At 36.7% G+C, this 14668-nt stretch overlaps 4 protein-coding genes and 1 long non-coding RNA gene across 8 annotated transcripts; 4 read left to right on the top strand and 1 right to left on the bottom strand.

The window, feature by feature from the left end:
• The first annotated feature begins 812 nt into the window (after positions 1–812).
• On the top strand, positions 813–3114 carry LOC117617345 (LOB domain-containing protein 24-like). Its single transcript, XM_034346677.1, has 2 exons — positions 813–968; positions 2884–3114. Exons 1-2 carry the CDS (start codon positions 813–815, stop codon positions 3112–3114), a joined length of 387 nt encoding a protein of 128 aa, XP_034202568.1.
• A 704-nt stretch (positions 3115–3818) lies between these two features.
• LOC117619211 (disease resistance protein RGA2-like) lies at positions 3819–8225 on the top strand. Of its 3 annotated transcripts, none has more exons than XR_004584541.1 (5): positions 3819–3868; positions 3962–4081; positions 4175–7657; positions 7749–7857; positions 7967–8225. XR_004584541.1 is itself a non-coding variant. In XM_034349107.1 (5 exons), exons 3-4 carry the CDS (start codon positions 4480–4482, stop codon positions 7751–7753), a joined length of 3183 nt encoding a protein of 1060 aa, XP_034204998.1. In that variant the 5' UTR covers positions 3819–3868; positions 3962–4081; positions 4175–4479; the 3' UTR covers positions 7754–7780; positions 7970–8020. The 3 variants fall into 3 exon arrangements, 1 of the variants encoding a protein (XP_034204998.1); XR_004584542.1 differs by having other exon boundaries at positions 7749–7853; positions 7967–8044; XM_034349107.1 differs by having other exon boundaries at positions 7749–7780; positions 7970–8020.
• A 64-nt stretch (positions 8226–8289) lies between these two features.
• On the bottom strand, positions 8290–10657 carry LOC117619097 (pentatricopeptide repeat-containing protein At1g76280-like). Of its 2 annotated transcripts, XM_034348926.1 has the most exons (5): positions 10441–10657; positions 10159–10347; positions 9453–9572; positions 8966–9336; positions 8290–8414 (listed from the first exon to the last, which is right to left on the bottom strand). In XM_034348926.1, exons 2-5 carry the CDS (start codon positions 10339–10341, stop codon positions 8348–8350), a joined length of 741 nt encoding a protein of 246 aa, XP_034204817.1. In that variant the 5' UTR covers positions 10342–10347; positions 10441–10657; the 3' UTR covers positions 8290–8347. The 2 variants fall into 2 exon arrangements, with proteins under 2 accessions (XP_034204817.1, XP_034204818.1); XM_034348927.1 differs by lacking the exon at positions 8290–8414 and having other exon boundaries at positions 8525–9336.
• A 494-nt stretch (positions 10658–11151) lies between these two features.
• LOC117620068 lies at positions 11152–12061 on the top strand. The gene is made up of 3 exons (XR_004584663.1): positions 11152–11323; positions 11471–11549; positions 11749–12061. It is a non-coding gene; the product is annotated as an uncharacterized LOC117620068 (long non-coding RNA).
• A 124-nt stretch (positions 12062–12185) lies between these two features.
• On the top strand, positions 12186–14438 carry LOC117617344. Its single transcript, XM_034346676.1, has 2 exons — positions 12186–12966; positions 13246–14438. The coding sequence occupies exons 1-2, from the start codon at positions 12186–12188 to the stop codon at positions 14286–14288; spliced, it is 1824 nt and encodes a 607-aa protein (XP_034202567.1). The 3' UTR covers positions 14289–14438.
• Positions 14439–14668: the final 230 nt, after the last annotated feature.

The raw sequence follows: 14668 nt of genomic DNA, 5'->3' as shown, positions 1-14668 counted from the left end.
CCAACTTTGGTTATTGTTGTTGTTGTTGTTGTTGTTATGGTCGTACCCTTTGCCTTTACCGTCGTAAGAAAACCCAAGCTCTTATCTTATATCATGTCAAAATTTCAGAGAGACGTGCCAGCTGCTCACAATTAGCAATACCAATATTTTCCTCAACTTAATCACTTACAAAGCCTAATAGGTATGAAAGTTTTATCACAAAATGCATATGTGATATTAGTAATGAAACCATTCATTATGTGAGACTTATATTCTTCAACAATCACTGCTTAACAATTTGAGGATTATTATATATCATGCGTGCGGTGATAAAAGAAGAGCTGCAAATAATTTGGTTATGTGACTTTTGGCTTTTTTTATTACACATGCAGCATGCTATGGCAAAACTGAGAAACTAATAAATTAAAATAGTTAATAAAAAGAAATGAAATTCAGTCTACTCATTATGGTTAGTTTCCATAAACAAATAGCGGGTTTGGTCCAATCAAAATAAAGTTGCAGGACGAATAAAAGAAAGGTACTGGTTTCCTGAATGGAAGACTACGATATGAAAAAAATAATTTACATGAGAAACCAAATCCTAATTAAGAGTCTAGTATTACCATGCCAAGAAAATTTCCCTCTAAGTCTTCAATTTCAAAAAGGAAAAAGGTAGCCGTTGGAAATCTCTCTAGCTAGAGCTAACACATAGCCCTCAATACAAATACCTCAAGACACCAAAAATCTAGTTAAGATTTGATCTTCTTCAAAAAAAAGATTGAGAAAATCTATGTGAATGAGATTTTGATATCATTCTCTAGATTTGGATCAAAATGAATATGTCTGGTCGTTGTGCTGCGTGCAAGTATTTGAGAAGGAGATGCCCTTCAGATTGCATACTCTCTCCCTATTTTCCGTCCAGTGATCCTCAAAGATTTACTTATGTTAATAGAATCTATGGTGCCAGCAATGTTGCCAAAATGCTCCAGGTAATATTACCCATTCGACACTTCACTATTTGTAATTCTTAAAAAGCAATGGCCATGCACCCCCAACCCTACAAAACCTTTCTATCCTTTCGATGTTTCTGCATCCATACAAATACAATAGTTTTTGTTTTCTCTATTTTCTAGGTAAGTCTCATTTTATTGTATTTTAAGAAAACTACTTTGAATTTGGTTGCTTCCAAGAATCCTGAGGGTAATTCTCTTTCATCATAGAGTTAAGCACGGGAAAAACTTACTTATTGGATTGGACTATGTTAAATAGTCCTTGAAACTTATGTTTGGCATGCCTCACTATGCCTCATTGGATTGGACTATGTTAAATAGTCCTTGAAACTTATGTTTGGTAAGGGAGGGGATTAATTTAAATGGGATTGTATAGTCCAAAGCGGAAAAAAAAATGGGACTCGCTTGGCTAATAGAGCGAGCCCGAAATATGGTTCTCAAAATAGCGATGGTGCTATTTTGAACATGCGAGTCCGACTGAATACCACCATCAAACACACAAACTTGACCACCACCACCATGAGTCCACGATCATCAGACCACCACCATCAAACCCATAACCAGCAACACAGACCCAATCAAACCATCATCACCACCCAGTTAGTCAAACAAAGCATCAAAACCACCCATAATTAGCCACCACATACTCAGTTCAACAACCATCACCACCAAATTGAACCATCACAACTATTAATTAGTGGAACCGGAGAGAGAGGAGGGTGGGTGTTTGCAACCACCACAAACCCAGAAGTGAATCTGGCTCTCTTAAAAGTTGGGGTGAGGCATGAAGAGAGAATAAAAAGGAAGGAAGTAAGAAGAAAAGAGAAAGGAAAGAATAGGAAGAAGGAACGGCCTGGAAAGGAAGAACGCAAAAAAAAAAAGGGAGGCTTGGGAAGGAAGAAGAAAGGAGGAAGAAGGAAAAAAAAAAAAAAAGAGAAAGGAACGGGCCAAGAAGGAAGGAAGAAGAAAGGAGGAAGAAGGAAAAATAGAAGAAGAAGAAAGGAACGGGCCAAGGAAGGAAGAAGAAAAGTCAATGGGAAAAAGAGGAAGGAAGAAAGAAAAGGGGAAAAAGAAAAAAGAAAAAGAAAAAAAAGAGATAAGATAGTTTAAGCCTGTTAAAAATGTTAGAATTTATTTGTTTTCTTTTTATTTATTTTTATGTCAAAAAAGCCTTAATTAAAATTAAATAATAGAATTTTATTAATTAAAATTAATTATTAAAAAATTATTTTTTAGTCCGACACAACACCAAACATAGGTCTTCACTATTTTTACAATCCAACTTCTTAGTCCGACACAGCACCAAACGTAGGTCAGTACTTAATCCAGCTTAGTCCAATCCGAGTTAATCCAAGACAGTCCTAGAATTTAGTCCAGTCCATGACAGTCCGCCGTACCAAACGACCCCTACTACGAGTGATAATTTTTTCATATGACAATACATGATTAGTTTAGGATACTGCCACACTGACATCCCGTTATATGAAAATTCTTCTCATTAAGCATGCCATGATCATGGTGTTTAACAATCTAAAGATTTGCACTCAATTTTTGCTAATCAACTGAAAAACCAAAGATTGGAAAAGAAAAGAAAATTAATTAATGTGAAAGATAGTAAGGGTAGAGTGATAGTACGATGTGGGAGGGAGAAGAGAAGGCACATTGGCAGCAAGAGATTATATTTGAGAAAGAAATGAATAGAAGGTCGTGTTCTGAAATTTTTAATGCAATATTTGTAGTAACTTTTTAAGTTTCTTTTTTCTCTTAAAATGTAAATCTATTTGAAGAGCTGAAGCTTTTTTATTTCTTTTCTTGAAAATATATTTTTCATTAACATTACCTATTGGTTTCTCGTTTTAAATCTCTAACTGTGATTCTTATGATTAATTATCAGGAACTCATCATGCCCCATCTAAGAGCTGAAGCAGCAGAGACCTTGCGTTATGAGGCTCAGTGTAGAATACAGGATCTTATCTATGGCTGCATTGGGGTTATTTCCCAATTATACATCAACAAATACAAGATATATACAGAATGTCAATTAGCTAAAACACGTGCTGAAATTGCCCTCATGAACTCTGATGGACAAGAACCTCCTCAAGCTCAAGTTGATCAGCACATTTAAAGTGAATTCCCCACTTAAATTTCTTGTAGCAACAAAGCAATGTCGGGCCCACCCAATTTGGTTCTTCCTCCAAAATTCCTTTTATCGATATTGTTTTGTATTACAAAAAACAAGTATTATTACCAAAATATTGAAATTGTTGTTTCATTTATGGTTAATTGTGGAGGAATAAAGATGGATAAACAAGTAATACACTTGTTATAGAGTGCCTTAGAATGATTACTTTTGAAAACAAAGAAGGCATTGGAAATTAATTAATTCTCTCTAGAGCTAGAGCTAGAGTGATTATAGAATACTATAGTAGTATGGCCACGTGGTACATCTTGTACACGTGATATAATATAAGTGGATATTTATTGATACTATTCTCTAAAAGGGAGGAAAATTAACGTTGTCGTCCACCCATATTATAACATGTGTACAAGATGTATTATGTGACCATACTATCCTAATGTGCCATATTTTCCTACCAAATCATCTTTGGTTGAGATGTACCAGATGGTATGTCTTTATTTTTTTGGTGGAACCGATGGTGTGCCATATGAATCAACAAAGAAGAAAATCAACAAGCGAGGTTGGCATATCTGATAAGTCCAAGAAGTGTTAGGTAGAAGAAGTTAGCAAATGGAAGAACCAAGCTTTGAATCTAGATCTTTAGACGTATAAATATCAACGTATTGGTATTTGGATGTGAGCAATCTTAGGCCAGTGGCAAGAATCAAATCCGACCCTCAGACAGAGAAATAAGTTTTAGGTATTTATTCTTTACTTCAATTCGTGGTAAAGTGTCTCTATATTTCTCTAATGAGAAGGAATTTTAATTATGGTCATGTGGTACATTTTGTAGGGAATCATATGCTAAAAGGGGAGGCAAGGCATATATCCTTCACTAATCTCCAAATGCTTTACTTGAGATCAAGTGTGGCAAGAATCAAATCCGACCCTCAGACAGAGAAATAAGGTTTAGGTATTTATTCTTTACTTCAATTCGTGGTAAAGTGTCTCTATATTTCTCTAATGAGAAGGAATTTTAATTATGGTCATGTGGTACATTTTGTAGGGAATCATATGCTAAAAGGGGAGGCAAGGCATATATCCTTCACTAATCTCCAAATGCTTTACTTGAGATCAAGTGTGATCCTAATTCTATTAACAATCTTTGCTTGCTAGCAACAAATTCTTTAGACTAACATAGTAGGCTAGAATCATATGCCTTACCTAACCGATGTTTACTTGAAAGATGCCAATTACAGGGACTTATATAAAGACTAGCCATTGATGATCCATTTCCACGATCACCATTTGAAACAAACACTTGAACTTATTGCAATTAATTCACCTCTGCTTTTATTCTGAATCAAGGCAATGGCAGAAGGAGTCCTCTTCAACATTGCAGAAGGAATCATTGGAAGGTTAGGCTCCCTGGTTTTGCAAGAGATTGCATTGCCTTGGGGTGTCAAAGATGAGCTCCGACAGCTTAAGGATAAAGTTGACTCACTCCGAGCTGTTCTTCTTGATGCTGAGCAAAAGCAAGCCAAGGAAAATGAAGTCAAAGTGTGGCTCGAAAGCGTAGAAGATGCAGTTTATGAAGCTGATGACGTGCTCGATGAGTTTGAAGCTCGGTGGAGACAAATGGTGCCTGGAAATAATAAAGTGTCAAAGCAGGTATGCATCTTCTTCTCTAGCTCAAATCAGCTTGTTTTTGGGCTGAAAATGGGTCATAAGATAAAAGATCTTAACAAGAGACTTCATGAGATTGCCTCGAATAGAACATTTCTTCAGTTAGAAAGGAATCGTGAAGATGTAGAATTTGTAAGAAGAGAGAGGGTCACTCACTCGTTTGTCCCGGAGGGTAAAATAATAGGGAGAGATGTAGAAAAAGGAGAAATTATTCAACTTTTGTTGGATTTGGATCCCATCTCTACAAAGAACACAGAGAATGTGTCCACCATTTCCATTGTGGGATTTGGAGGAATGGGAAAAACTGCACTTGCCCAATTCGTATTCAACGATGAAAAGGTTCAAAAGCATTTTGAGCCGAAAATGTGGACATGTGTCTCTAATTCATTTCAGTTGGATACACTTGTTAAGAAAATCCTAATAAAAACTGACATGTCCTACATGGATCAGTTGCAAAATGAGCTTAGGAAGAAGATCGATGGGAAGAGATACCTCCTTGTGTTAGACGATGTGTGGAATGAGAATCGTGAAAAATGGCTTGCCTTAAAAGACTTGTTGATGGGCGGTGGAAAAGGTAGTAAAATACTAATAACTACTCGTAGTGAAAAAGTTGCAAAAATAACCGACACATCTCAACCATATAACTTAAGGGGTTTAAGTGAAGAGCAGTCTTGGTTTTTGTTTAAGAAAATGGCATTCCAAGAAGGAAAAGAGCCAGAGAGTTCAACCATTAAGGCGATTGGGGAGGAGATTGCTAGAAAATGTCAGGGGGTTCCTCTTGCTATAAGGACCATAGGACGGATGTTGTACACTAGAGATCCAGAAACTGAGTGGTTGGCTTTCAAGAATAACAAGCTTTCAACAATAAGGCAAGAAGAAAATGATATTTTACCAACACTTCAGCTGAGTTATGATGTTCTCCCATCACATTTGAAACATTGTTTTGCTTATTGTAGTTTGTCCCCGCCTGATTATGAGATTCCCGTAGAGAATTTAATTAGGTTGTGGGTGGCACAAGGGTTCGTTAAGTCTTCAAATCCTAATGAGTGCTTGGAAGATGTTGGTTATGAATATTATAAAGAACTAGTTTGGAGATCTTTTTTCCAAGAAGAAGAAAAAGATGAGTTTGGTATAATAAAAAGCTGTAAAATGCATGATCTCATGAATGAACTTGCTGTTAAAGTGGCAGGGGAGGGAAGCACAAGAATAGATCGCAATAAGACTGATTTTGATGCAAAACGTCTTCTTCATGTATCTTTCGATTTCAATGTTGATTCATCGGAATGGAAAATACCAACATCCTTGCTGGAATCAAATAAGCTAAGGACTTTTCTTTTCCTAAGCCAAAATGGGTGGGAGATGTCATTCCATAAGTCATTTTGTGCTACAATTGCTTCAAATTTTAAGTCATTGCGTATGTTGAGTTTGAATGAATTGAGTGTTACGAAATTGCCAAAATGTCTTAGGAAAATGATACATTTAAGATATCTTGATCTTAGTGGAAATCCCATTAAGAGACTTCCAAATTGGATAGTGAAACTTCAAAATTTGGAAACACTAGATCTCTCAAGATGTGAGTATCTTGTGGAATTGCCTAGAGATATTAAGAAATTGATCAACTTGAGGCATCTCATTTTGGCAAATTGTGACAACTTGGCTTGGATTCCTCGTGGATTGGGTGAATTGACTCATGTTCGTACTTTGAATACATTTGTTTTGAGTGAAAACAAATCCATGTTGAGGGACAGTGCAGGGCTCAGTGAGTTGGGAAAGCTGAAGGATTTAAGAGGAAAGTTGAAGATCAGAAATTTGTGGTGCGAGCAAGATATGGTGTCAGAATTGAATTATGATTGTGCAGTTTTGAAGGAGAAACGACATCTCTATTCGTTGGCTTTATATTGGATGGACATTGAAAGAGAAAATAATGATGCGGAGGAGAGTGATGTAATTATAAAGTCAATGGAAGCGCTGCAGCCCCATTCGAGTCTAAAAAAGTTAGTCGTGAAAGGATACCCGGGTGTGAGGTTTGCGAGTTGGTTTCATTCTCTCACAAATATTGTTAATCTCAAATTGTCTGACTGTGATAGATGCCAACATCTTCCACCGTTGGATCATTTACCTTTTCTTAAGAGTCTTCATCTTAACGAGTTATGGAATTTGGAGCACATATCTGCAGAAGACATGGTTAAAGACTTTGCCAGTGATGAGACGATGATGATGTCAGCTGCTTCTCCATCGACGACCTTCTTTCCCTCCTTAGAGAGGCTTTCTCTAATTGATTGCCCTAATCTCAAGGGATGGTGGAGGAATGAAACAGCTTCAACTTCAGTTTCTTCATTTCCTTGTCTTTCTACTTTATCCATATGTGATTGTCCTAACTTGACTTTCATGCCGCTGTACCCAAATCTTGATCAACTGCGGTTAGAGAGAAGCAGCTGGAAGGTCCTCCTTCCCTCCTCCTTTGTTCTCTCCAAATTAAAATCTCTGGAGATTACGGGCGTTGAGGATATAGAAGAAGGGATTGGAAACCTCACATTACTTGAGAAGCTTCAAATTAATTATTGTCCTAATTTGGCATCACTACCAGATCAAGGGATGGGTCGCCTCATCTCCTTACAGGAACTGGACATTTGGGATTGCCCGAAATTGGGGTCACTACCAGAAGGGATGGGCAACCTCAAATCACTTCAGTGGCTTAGGATAGGGTATTGCCCTAATTTGGCATCACTCCCGGAAGGGCTTCGTTGCCTCCTCTCATTAAAAAGGTTGATAATTGATGGTTGCCCCATCTTAAAGCAAAGATGCCAGAAAGAAACAGGGGAGGACTGGTCCAAGATTGCTCACATCCCAGACATTAGCATTGGTGCGTTTTTCTAACTAATTTCTTTCTTTTGCATTCACACTTTCATTCAAACGGCAACCAACCTCAACTTGTTCATTTTCTTCTTTTTCAGATTGAGGTTATGAATTTTAAGGGTTGGTTCAGTGGAGATTGGATCCCCACTAAAAACTCTTATGGCTTGATTGTGATTGTGCAACAGCAGGTCACCAAAAATGTGGTAGGTATGTATTAGATGATGACCCCTTGATCCTAACATTGTTTTGTTGTTGGTATGTTCACATGATAATAACATTCGGTTCTATTTCTTATTTTTCTTTTATGGATATGCAGTGATTAAAAGAAGAAACTGATTAGGCATCCTGGCTTTGATCATACAAGTGACTCGGTTGTACTTGTAACTCTCAAATTTCCTTATAGCTTTTGACATTGTGAAAGCAGTTTGTATTTTGTCATGATGGCTGATATTTATGAATTAAATTTCAGATTCATCTGCCAAGAATGAGGTTAATTCCCTTCAGTATTCATCTTTTGGTTGTACTTTAGTTAATGATTGAGTAATAATTTGGTTGTTTAAATTAAGAGATGTTAACATTCATCTTGTTAATTAATCCAATTATCGTTTTCATACAAAAAAAATATAAAAACTCGTCATGAACAACTATAATTTGTAATGTTGTTTAATCCATAAATTGTGAATGATAAAATCAACTCCTAGATGTGGATCGGAAGAGAATATTTAAAGAACTTGCCAGCAGCACCCTTCTCTCCCTCCCTAGATATATAGCAACTCATTCTATGCTGCGGAGAAAATGCCTCCTCCCTTGCGGATTCATACCGCACCGGCATCACTGATTTGAACCATAACAAAAGTACTATGACAACAGAAGATAGCGGTCAAAGCATACTTGCTAAAGAATAAAAGCATAAAGAAAATATCAATGCTTTTTTGTGCTTTTTTTGTTAAATTAACAACAAAACATGCTGCCGCCTCCTCCTAGGCACAGTTGATCTTGTTTAGAGAACTGCAGCACGATTTCACCTTTTAAATATACAAAGCAGTAGCTTACAAAATAACGTAATGAACCAAAAAAGATAAAAGGGCATCCCCTAATTTTCTCAAATATCCTAGCCTAATACAAATCTAAAAAATCAGCGGTAAAAGATCAAGACCTCATCTGTGCCTCTCACCCTCTCCCCTTCTTCCTGAGGAGGCCTTACGCTTTGTTCGACCACAACCAAAAATAATAATAAAGGGAAACTCACTGGAGTCATAATGCCACCTATATATATCATGATTAGGTGGCTCCTTTCCTGGCAGTGTAGTTAGATGACAGTCTTCTGGCCCATGGGCTTTGATTAGGTGACCATGAAATTGGGAAGCCGAGCACGGCGCACCATCTTAGATTCAAAAGGGCAACAGCAAGATTCTCTTCAGAATCTTTAAAAAGCTGTACTATTCGTGATTCAGCTTCCAAGTCTTCAGCAAAGATGAAGTCATCCTCAAATTCTGCCTTTTCTGGAAAGCTGCCATCTTCTTCACATATCATGCGCATGCTCAAAGCCTGCAGTGCTTCCATGGCAGTGCTGTGAAAACCACTGTTGGCATATGCAGAGAAAACAAAATGGCAGGTCGCTGGATCCGGCTGGACTTTTTCTTGGTGCATCCACTCAACGACAAATTCAACTACCTCAATCACTTCCTGACATTTATTGCAGGGGAAAAGAAAAATATATATTACTAACAAATAATGCAACCACAATTTTTGTGGTTGATCAAATTATAATCATGTATATCGAGAACCATCTTATGAGATACCTTTTCACAGGCTTTTTCAAGAATGGTATTAAATAGCAAGGTATCAAGTTCATTGCGTTCTGAACTGGCTTGATCCAAAAGATTCAATGCTTCCTCAATGTCATCATCTTCCAACAGAATCTGGAACAAAACAAGATTCAACATCTTCCTCAAAGTCATCATCTTTAATTAAATTACTTATATTTCAGAGAAGACAAAAATGTAACTTCCCTTCTGTTTTCTTTTTCATTTTTAAAAAATGAACTCACTAATTGTCTTCATTTAAATATCTTTATAAATATTTGAACTTTCTATAAATGAAACTTATGAGGACAACAAAAAATTCTCTTTTTGTAAGAGTTCTTACTTCATCCAAAAATGTCATCATGCAATGGGCTATCGAAGAATTTCTATAGCTTATCTATTCAACTTGAAATGACGTGCATTCTCAGACCCAAAAAAAAAAAAAAGAAAAAAAAAAAAAGAAGAAAAAGAAATTAAGTGCATTCATATATTGCAAACACTCTAGTCAGAAAAAAAAATAAAAAATAAAAAAGCATGAAAAAGGATGAATGAAGGGGTTTTTATGTAAACAAAGCAGAACTAAAATGACTAGTTTGCACAACAAGAGTTGGAAAAATTACACTTTTCGATCACATACACAAATGGTAGCAGTTTCCCAAGATGCATGATAATTCAGACTGAGTAATCATAATATTAAAGCTACCTTTATGAGAATGGTGTAAGTCACTGTTAGTGGATAAAAGCCATCTCGCAACATCATGGAGACCAATGCGCAAGCAGATCTGTAACATCCTAGAATGCTACAACAATCAATCATTATATGATAAGTCGCAGCATCTGCCGGGAAACCAAATGACTTCATATTTTTAAATATCTTAATTGCCATTTGATTCTGCATGAAATCAGAAAGAGAAAAGTAGATGAACACTGGTCCTATCATGAAGTTGCAAATGAAAGGAAAACCAATGGTGATGAAAACACCTACTTCCTTAGCCTCAACAAGTGAATGCAGCACTGTATTATAAATAGGTGTTGCAGATAAATGTTATTACGACAAAATATATTCTCTGCCACGTCCAAATACTGGATCAGCTCTCTTATCATCCCCTCTGCTCCAAGCGCTTTCAACTGGAAAAACAAAAATTGAATGTTATAGATGAGGCTAGTGGGACGGGAAAAGAAGGAAAATAAAAGGAAAGAATGCTAGAGTAGGGTTCTAGATAAGGAAAAATAAATAAAATAACAACAGACCCCTTGGTGGCATGTTGCAGAAAGGAAGCTGATTCCAAGCAAATAAGCTTCTAGAAGACAACACAAGTTGTATATTGATTACAAAATTAGTGAAATACCCAATTGTAGACATGAAACTATAAATATACCCTACATGATTTAATACATATAAACACACCCAAAACACACCCAATTGTAGAAAGCTGTCGATTTTTGTATTTTATTTTCTATGTTAGATTACGTTTTTGTCCTTTTGGTTCGAATATTTTGAAACATGCCCAAAACTCGCCAGCTAGGATAGGAATTTCTTGAAATTTGGTGACCTCGTAACAGAAACCTGTCTGGCAGCCTCAGCAGATCGAATATTCCAAGCGAGCTTCGTTCACTTCTTCGAACGAAGGAAGCTTCGTTCATCTCTTTGAACGAAACGAGTTTCGTTCACCTCTTTGAACGAAGCTCAGTATGATGTGGTTCCAGATCTTCTTTTTCGATTCTTCTGAGCTTAGTATGGCGTAGATTGGAGTTCTATTGCTTCAATTTCTTTTTCTTTCTTGTTTGATTTGGTGATTTTTGGATTGATATGCGCTGCATGAGACTCGATTGGAGCTTGGTGAGATCTGTGATCTTCGATTTTTGAGGTATTCGATTTTTTCTTGTGAATTCATATTCGTTTTTGGAGGTATTCGATTATATTGTAGTCTGCTTTTTGGTGATTTGATGCTCGATTAATTAAGTTGCTGATTAGGTTTTCGTTTCTTTTTGTTTATAATTTGGATTGATTTCAGATTCGTTTTGATTGTGGATTTGCTCTTGTGTTTTGGTTTGAGCTGTGGTGAAAAATTTGTGTTATTCGATTTAATTGAGGTATGCTTTTACAGTTGAATCTGAGTATATTCGTGTTTTTTCTGTTTATGCGCTATTGATTTTTGAGTCGACTATAATTCACTGTTAATGCACTCGGCATCCACTGTTTTTGAGTCGACTATAATTCACTGTTAATGCACTCGGCATCCACTGTTATTACTAGTAGTCATTTTTGTTTTGTTTGTTGTTTTTTTTGTAGAGATATATATGGATGATTCGAGAGTGGCGAAGTGCACCTATGGTGCTGGAACTTTAATGCTTATTTTGTCTTCAACTACTACTTTTGATTGGTTGTCCAACGAGTTGTGTAGTAGGTTTAAGCTTAAGTTAGGTCATTTTGAGTTGAGGTACTCTTTTATGGATTGCTCCAATTGTTTGTTGGAATCGGACGATGATTTGAAAATCATGTTTATGGTATGTGGACTGATGAAGGATCAATTAATTCACATTGCTGTTAGGGATAAGGCTGTAGTGAATCATGTTCAAACTGTTAATACGAACATGATTGCTTCTCCTTTTTTGTTGGAGTCTGCTCCTAACAATTACAGTTTTTCACAAGATGAGGATACATGTAAAGATTCAAGTCAAACTGGTAGTATTGTTGATTCAAGTGCTGCTTCTTCTTCTTGTTTGAGTATGGATTTTGATGGTATTAGCAGTGAGTTTGGAAATGAATATTTAGGCAAATATGGTAGTTGTGGAGGGCGTAAATATTTGTCTACTGATTGGGAGGGTTATATTACTCATGAGGGTCAGAAGTTTGAGGGTGGAGTTTGTGAATTCCGTGATAAGTTGGCTAAGTACGCGATTGAGAATGGTTTTAAGATGAAGTATTTGAAGAATGAGCCTCGTCGTGTTACTGCTGTGTGTGCTAAGAAGGAATCAAATGGCTGTGAGTGGAATGTGCATGCTGTTAAGTCTAATGTAAATGGATTTTTCTATATTAAGAATTTAAATAATGTACACAGTTGTAGTGGTTTGATCCGTGAGAAGAGAAATAAGGCAATGGGGTCTCGTTTGGTGTCTTCAATTGTCAAAGATAAAGTTCGTAGCAATCCTTTGGTAAGGCCTATTGAGCTAATTACTGATTTGAAAGAAAATTATGGATTGGATGTCCCTTATCATGTTGCGTGGTATGGGAAGGAGTCGGCTACTAAGGATTTACATGGTGATGAGGAGTTGTCTTATGCTCACCTGCCTTGGTATGTTGATGTTTTGAAGGCCAGCAATGTCGGGTCTCATTGTGTGCTTGACTGTGGCGAGGATGGTTCTCGTTTCCAGCGGATCTTTATATGTTATAAGGCCTCCATTGATGGTTTTCGATGGTGTAGGCCTATGCTGTTTATTGATGGTACTTTCGTTACAAACAAGTACAAGGGTACTCTTCTAGGAGCTACTGCAAAGAATGGGAATAAAGGTATGTAATGTAAATGATTTAGTTGTTGACTTCCATTGAGTAGTATGAACAGTATAGGTATGCAAATGTAAATGCTGTAGTTGTTGACTTCCAGTTAGTGGTATGAACAATTGTCATACTGTTTGTTGACTTCCATTGAGTGGTATGAACAGTTTCTATACTGTTCATACCCTGCATCTGAGTATTTTTATGCATTGTAGTTTTACTCTGCTTCATGTGGTAACACTGTTAGCTCTTGCAATGTTCAAACTAACTAATATATTTCTCTGTTTTTTGTAGAGGTATTCCCTTTTGCCTTTGCTATTGTATTCGGTGAAACTGCTGACAATTGGAGGTGGTTTCTGCAAAGGATATCTGAAGTTTTGGTGGATGAAGGTAGGCAACTTACATTCATTTCTGATAGGCATGGTGCTATTATCGATGCTGTTAGGACTGTTTTTCCTGCTTCTGCCCATGGTTTTTGTCTATATCATTTGAAAGAGAACTTGAAAAAGAAGTATCCGCATTCTGTTGGTTCCTCTTTCAAGGATCATATTTTATGGCTTTTTTGTAAGTTGTTGTATGCACCGACTGTTGAGGAATATCAAGATATTTTGAAAAAATTAAGAGATGATGGCGGTTCAAAAATAATTGATAAGTTTTTGGCTGATCTCCCTGTCCAAAATTTTGCTAATGCATTTTTTCCGGGAAAGAGGTATGGGGAGGTTAGTAATGCCTTGTCCGAGTCGTTTAATTCATGGGTTAAGGATGTGCGTAGGCTTCCAATTTATGAGATGATTGACACTATTAGGGTCAAAATGATGGAGATGATTTCTAGGAGGAAGCTTGCATCCGAGAAATGGTGTAGTGTTTTGTGTCCGGTTATTGAGGATGAGTTGAAGAATTTAGCTGCAAAGGGTCGTCATTGGAGGATATGTCGCGCGAGTGAATCTATATTTGAAGTTCATGCTGATTTGAGTGTTATGGTCAATTTGGACGAGAGGTTTTGCTCCTGTTATCAGTGGCAATTGCTTGGGTTTCCGTGTCAGCATGCGATTCAAGTTATCCAACATTCCGGGTTATGTTTGTATAACTTTGTTGATGAGTATTACAAGGCAGACTTTTATAGGGCTACTTATGCAACCCCTATATTTCCTATACCTGATATTGAGAAGCCTCCTGCTGGAGATGTTTTTCTTCTACCTCCGCATACAAGAAAGCCTCCGGGACGACCTCCGACAAAGCGCTTCAAGTCAAGCAGTGAAACTACAAGGCAGTTGAAGTGCAAGAGATGCGGTTCTTGTGATCGTCATAATAGGAGGACTTGCAAGGCTCCTATTTGATGTAAAGGTTTTGGAGTATAAAGACTTGAATGAGAGTAGTTAGTCTTTAACTAGTTAAAGTGCTATGTGATTGATTAGTGACAATCATAGTTGAAAGGAATAGAAATTGATATGCAAGTTGTTAATACGGTGAAATAGCAGTCACTGCATATGAATACTGTTTGAATTTTCGGTATTAATACATAATATGTACCATTTTTGGTATTTTGGAAATTTTGGTTTTGAAGTTTGATATGAATTAAGCATTACTGTTGTTTGAATAATCTATAAATGAAGGAACACTGTTTTAATACCCACTGTTTATGTCATTGTTGAAATTAAAAGATAGTTCTATGACATGGTATTAACAATTTATTTCTATCAAATAGGATTAACATTGT

This window comes from Prunus dulcis, chromosome 2, assembly GCF_902201215.1.
Source record: "Prunus dulcis chromosome 2, ALMONDv2, whole genome shotgun sequence".
Taxonomy (NCBI): domain Eukaryota; kingdom Viridiplantae; phylum Streptophyta; class Magnoliopsida; order Rosales; family Rosaceae; genus Prunus; species Prunus dulcis.
The sequence above is the reverse complement of the archived record's forward strand: the minus strand, read 5'-3'. Positions and strand labels throughout refer to the sequence as shown.

Coding starts and splice junctions, on each gene's coding strand:
- LOC117619211 (XM_034349107.1), top strand. CDS start 4,480: ATGGCAGAAGGAGTCCTCTTCAACATTGCAGAAGGAATCATTGGAAGG.
- LOC117617345 (XM_034346677.1), top strand. CDS start 813: ATGAATATGTCTGGTCGTTGTGCTGCGTGCAAGTATTTGAGAAGGAGA. Junction 969..2,883: donor ATGTTGCCAAAATGCTCCAG/GTAATATTACCC, acceptor ATTAATTATCAG/GAACTCATCATGCCCCATCT.
- LOC117617344 (XM_034346676.1), top strand. CDS start 12,186: ATGGATTTTGATGGTATTAGCAGTGAGTTTGGAAATGAATATTTAGGC. Junction 12,967..13,245: donor TGCAAAGAATGGGAATAAAG/GTATGTAATGTA, acceptor TGTTTTTTGTAG/AGGTATTCCCTTTTGCCTTT.
- LOC117619097 (XM_034348926.1), bottom strand. CDS start 10,341: ATGGCAATTAAGATATTTAAAAATATGAAGTCATTTGGTTTCCCGGCA. Junction 9,337..9,452: donor TTGAAAAAGCCTGTGAAAAG/GTATCTCATAAG, acceptor AATAAATGTCAG/GAAGTGATTGAGGTAGTTGA. Junction 8,415..8,965: donor CCATGGGCCAGAAGACTGTC/ATCTAACTACAC, acceptor GAGTTGCTATAT/ATCTAGGGAGGGAGAGAAGG.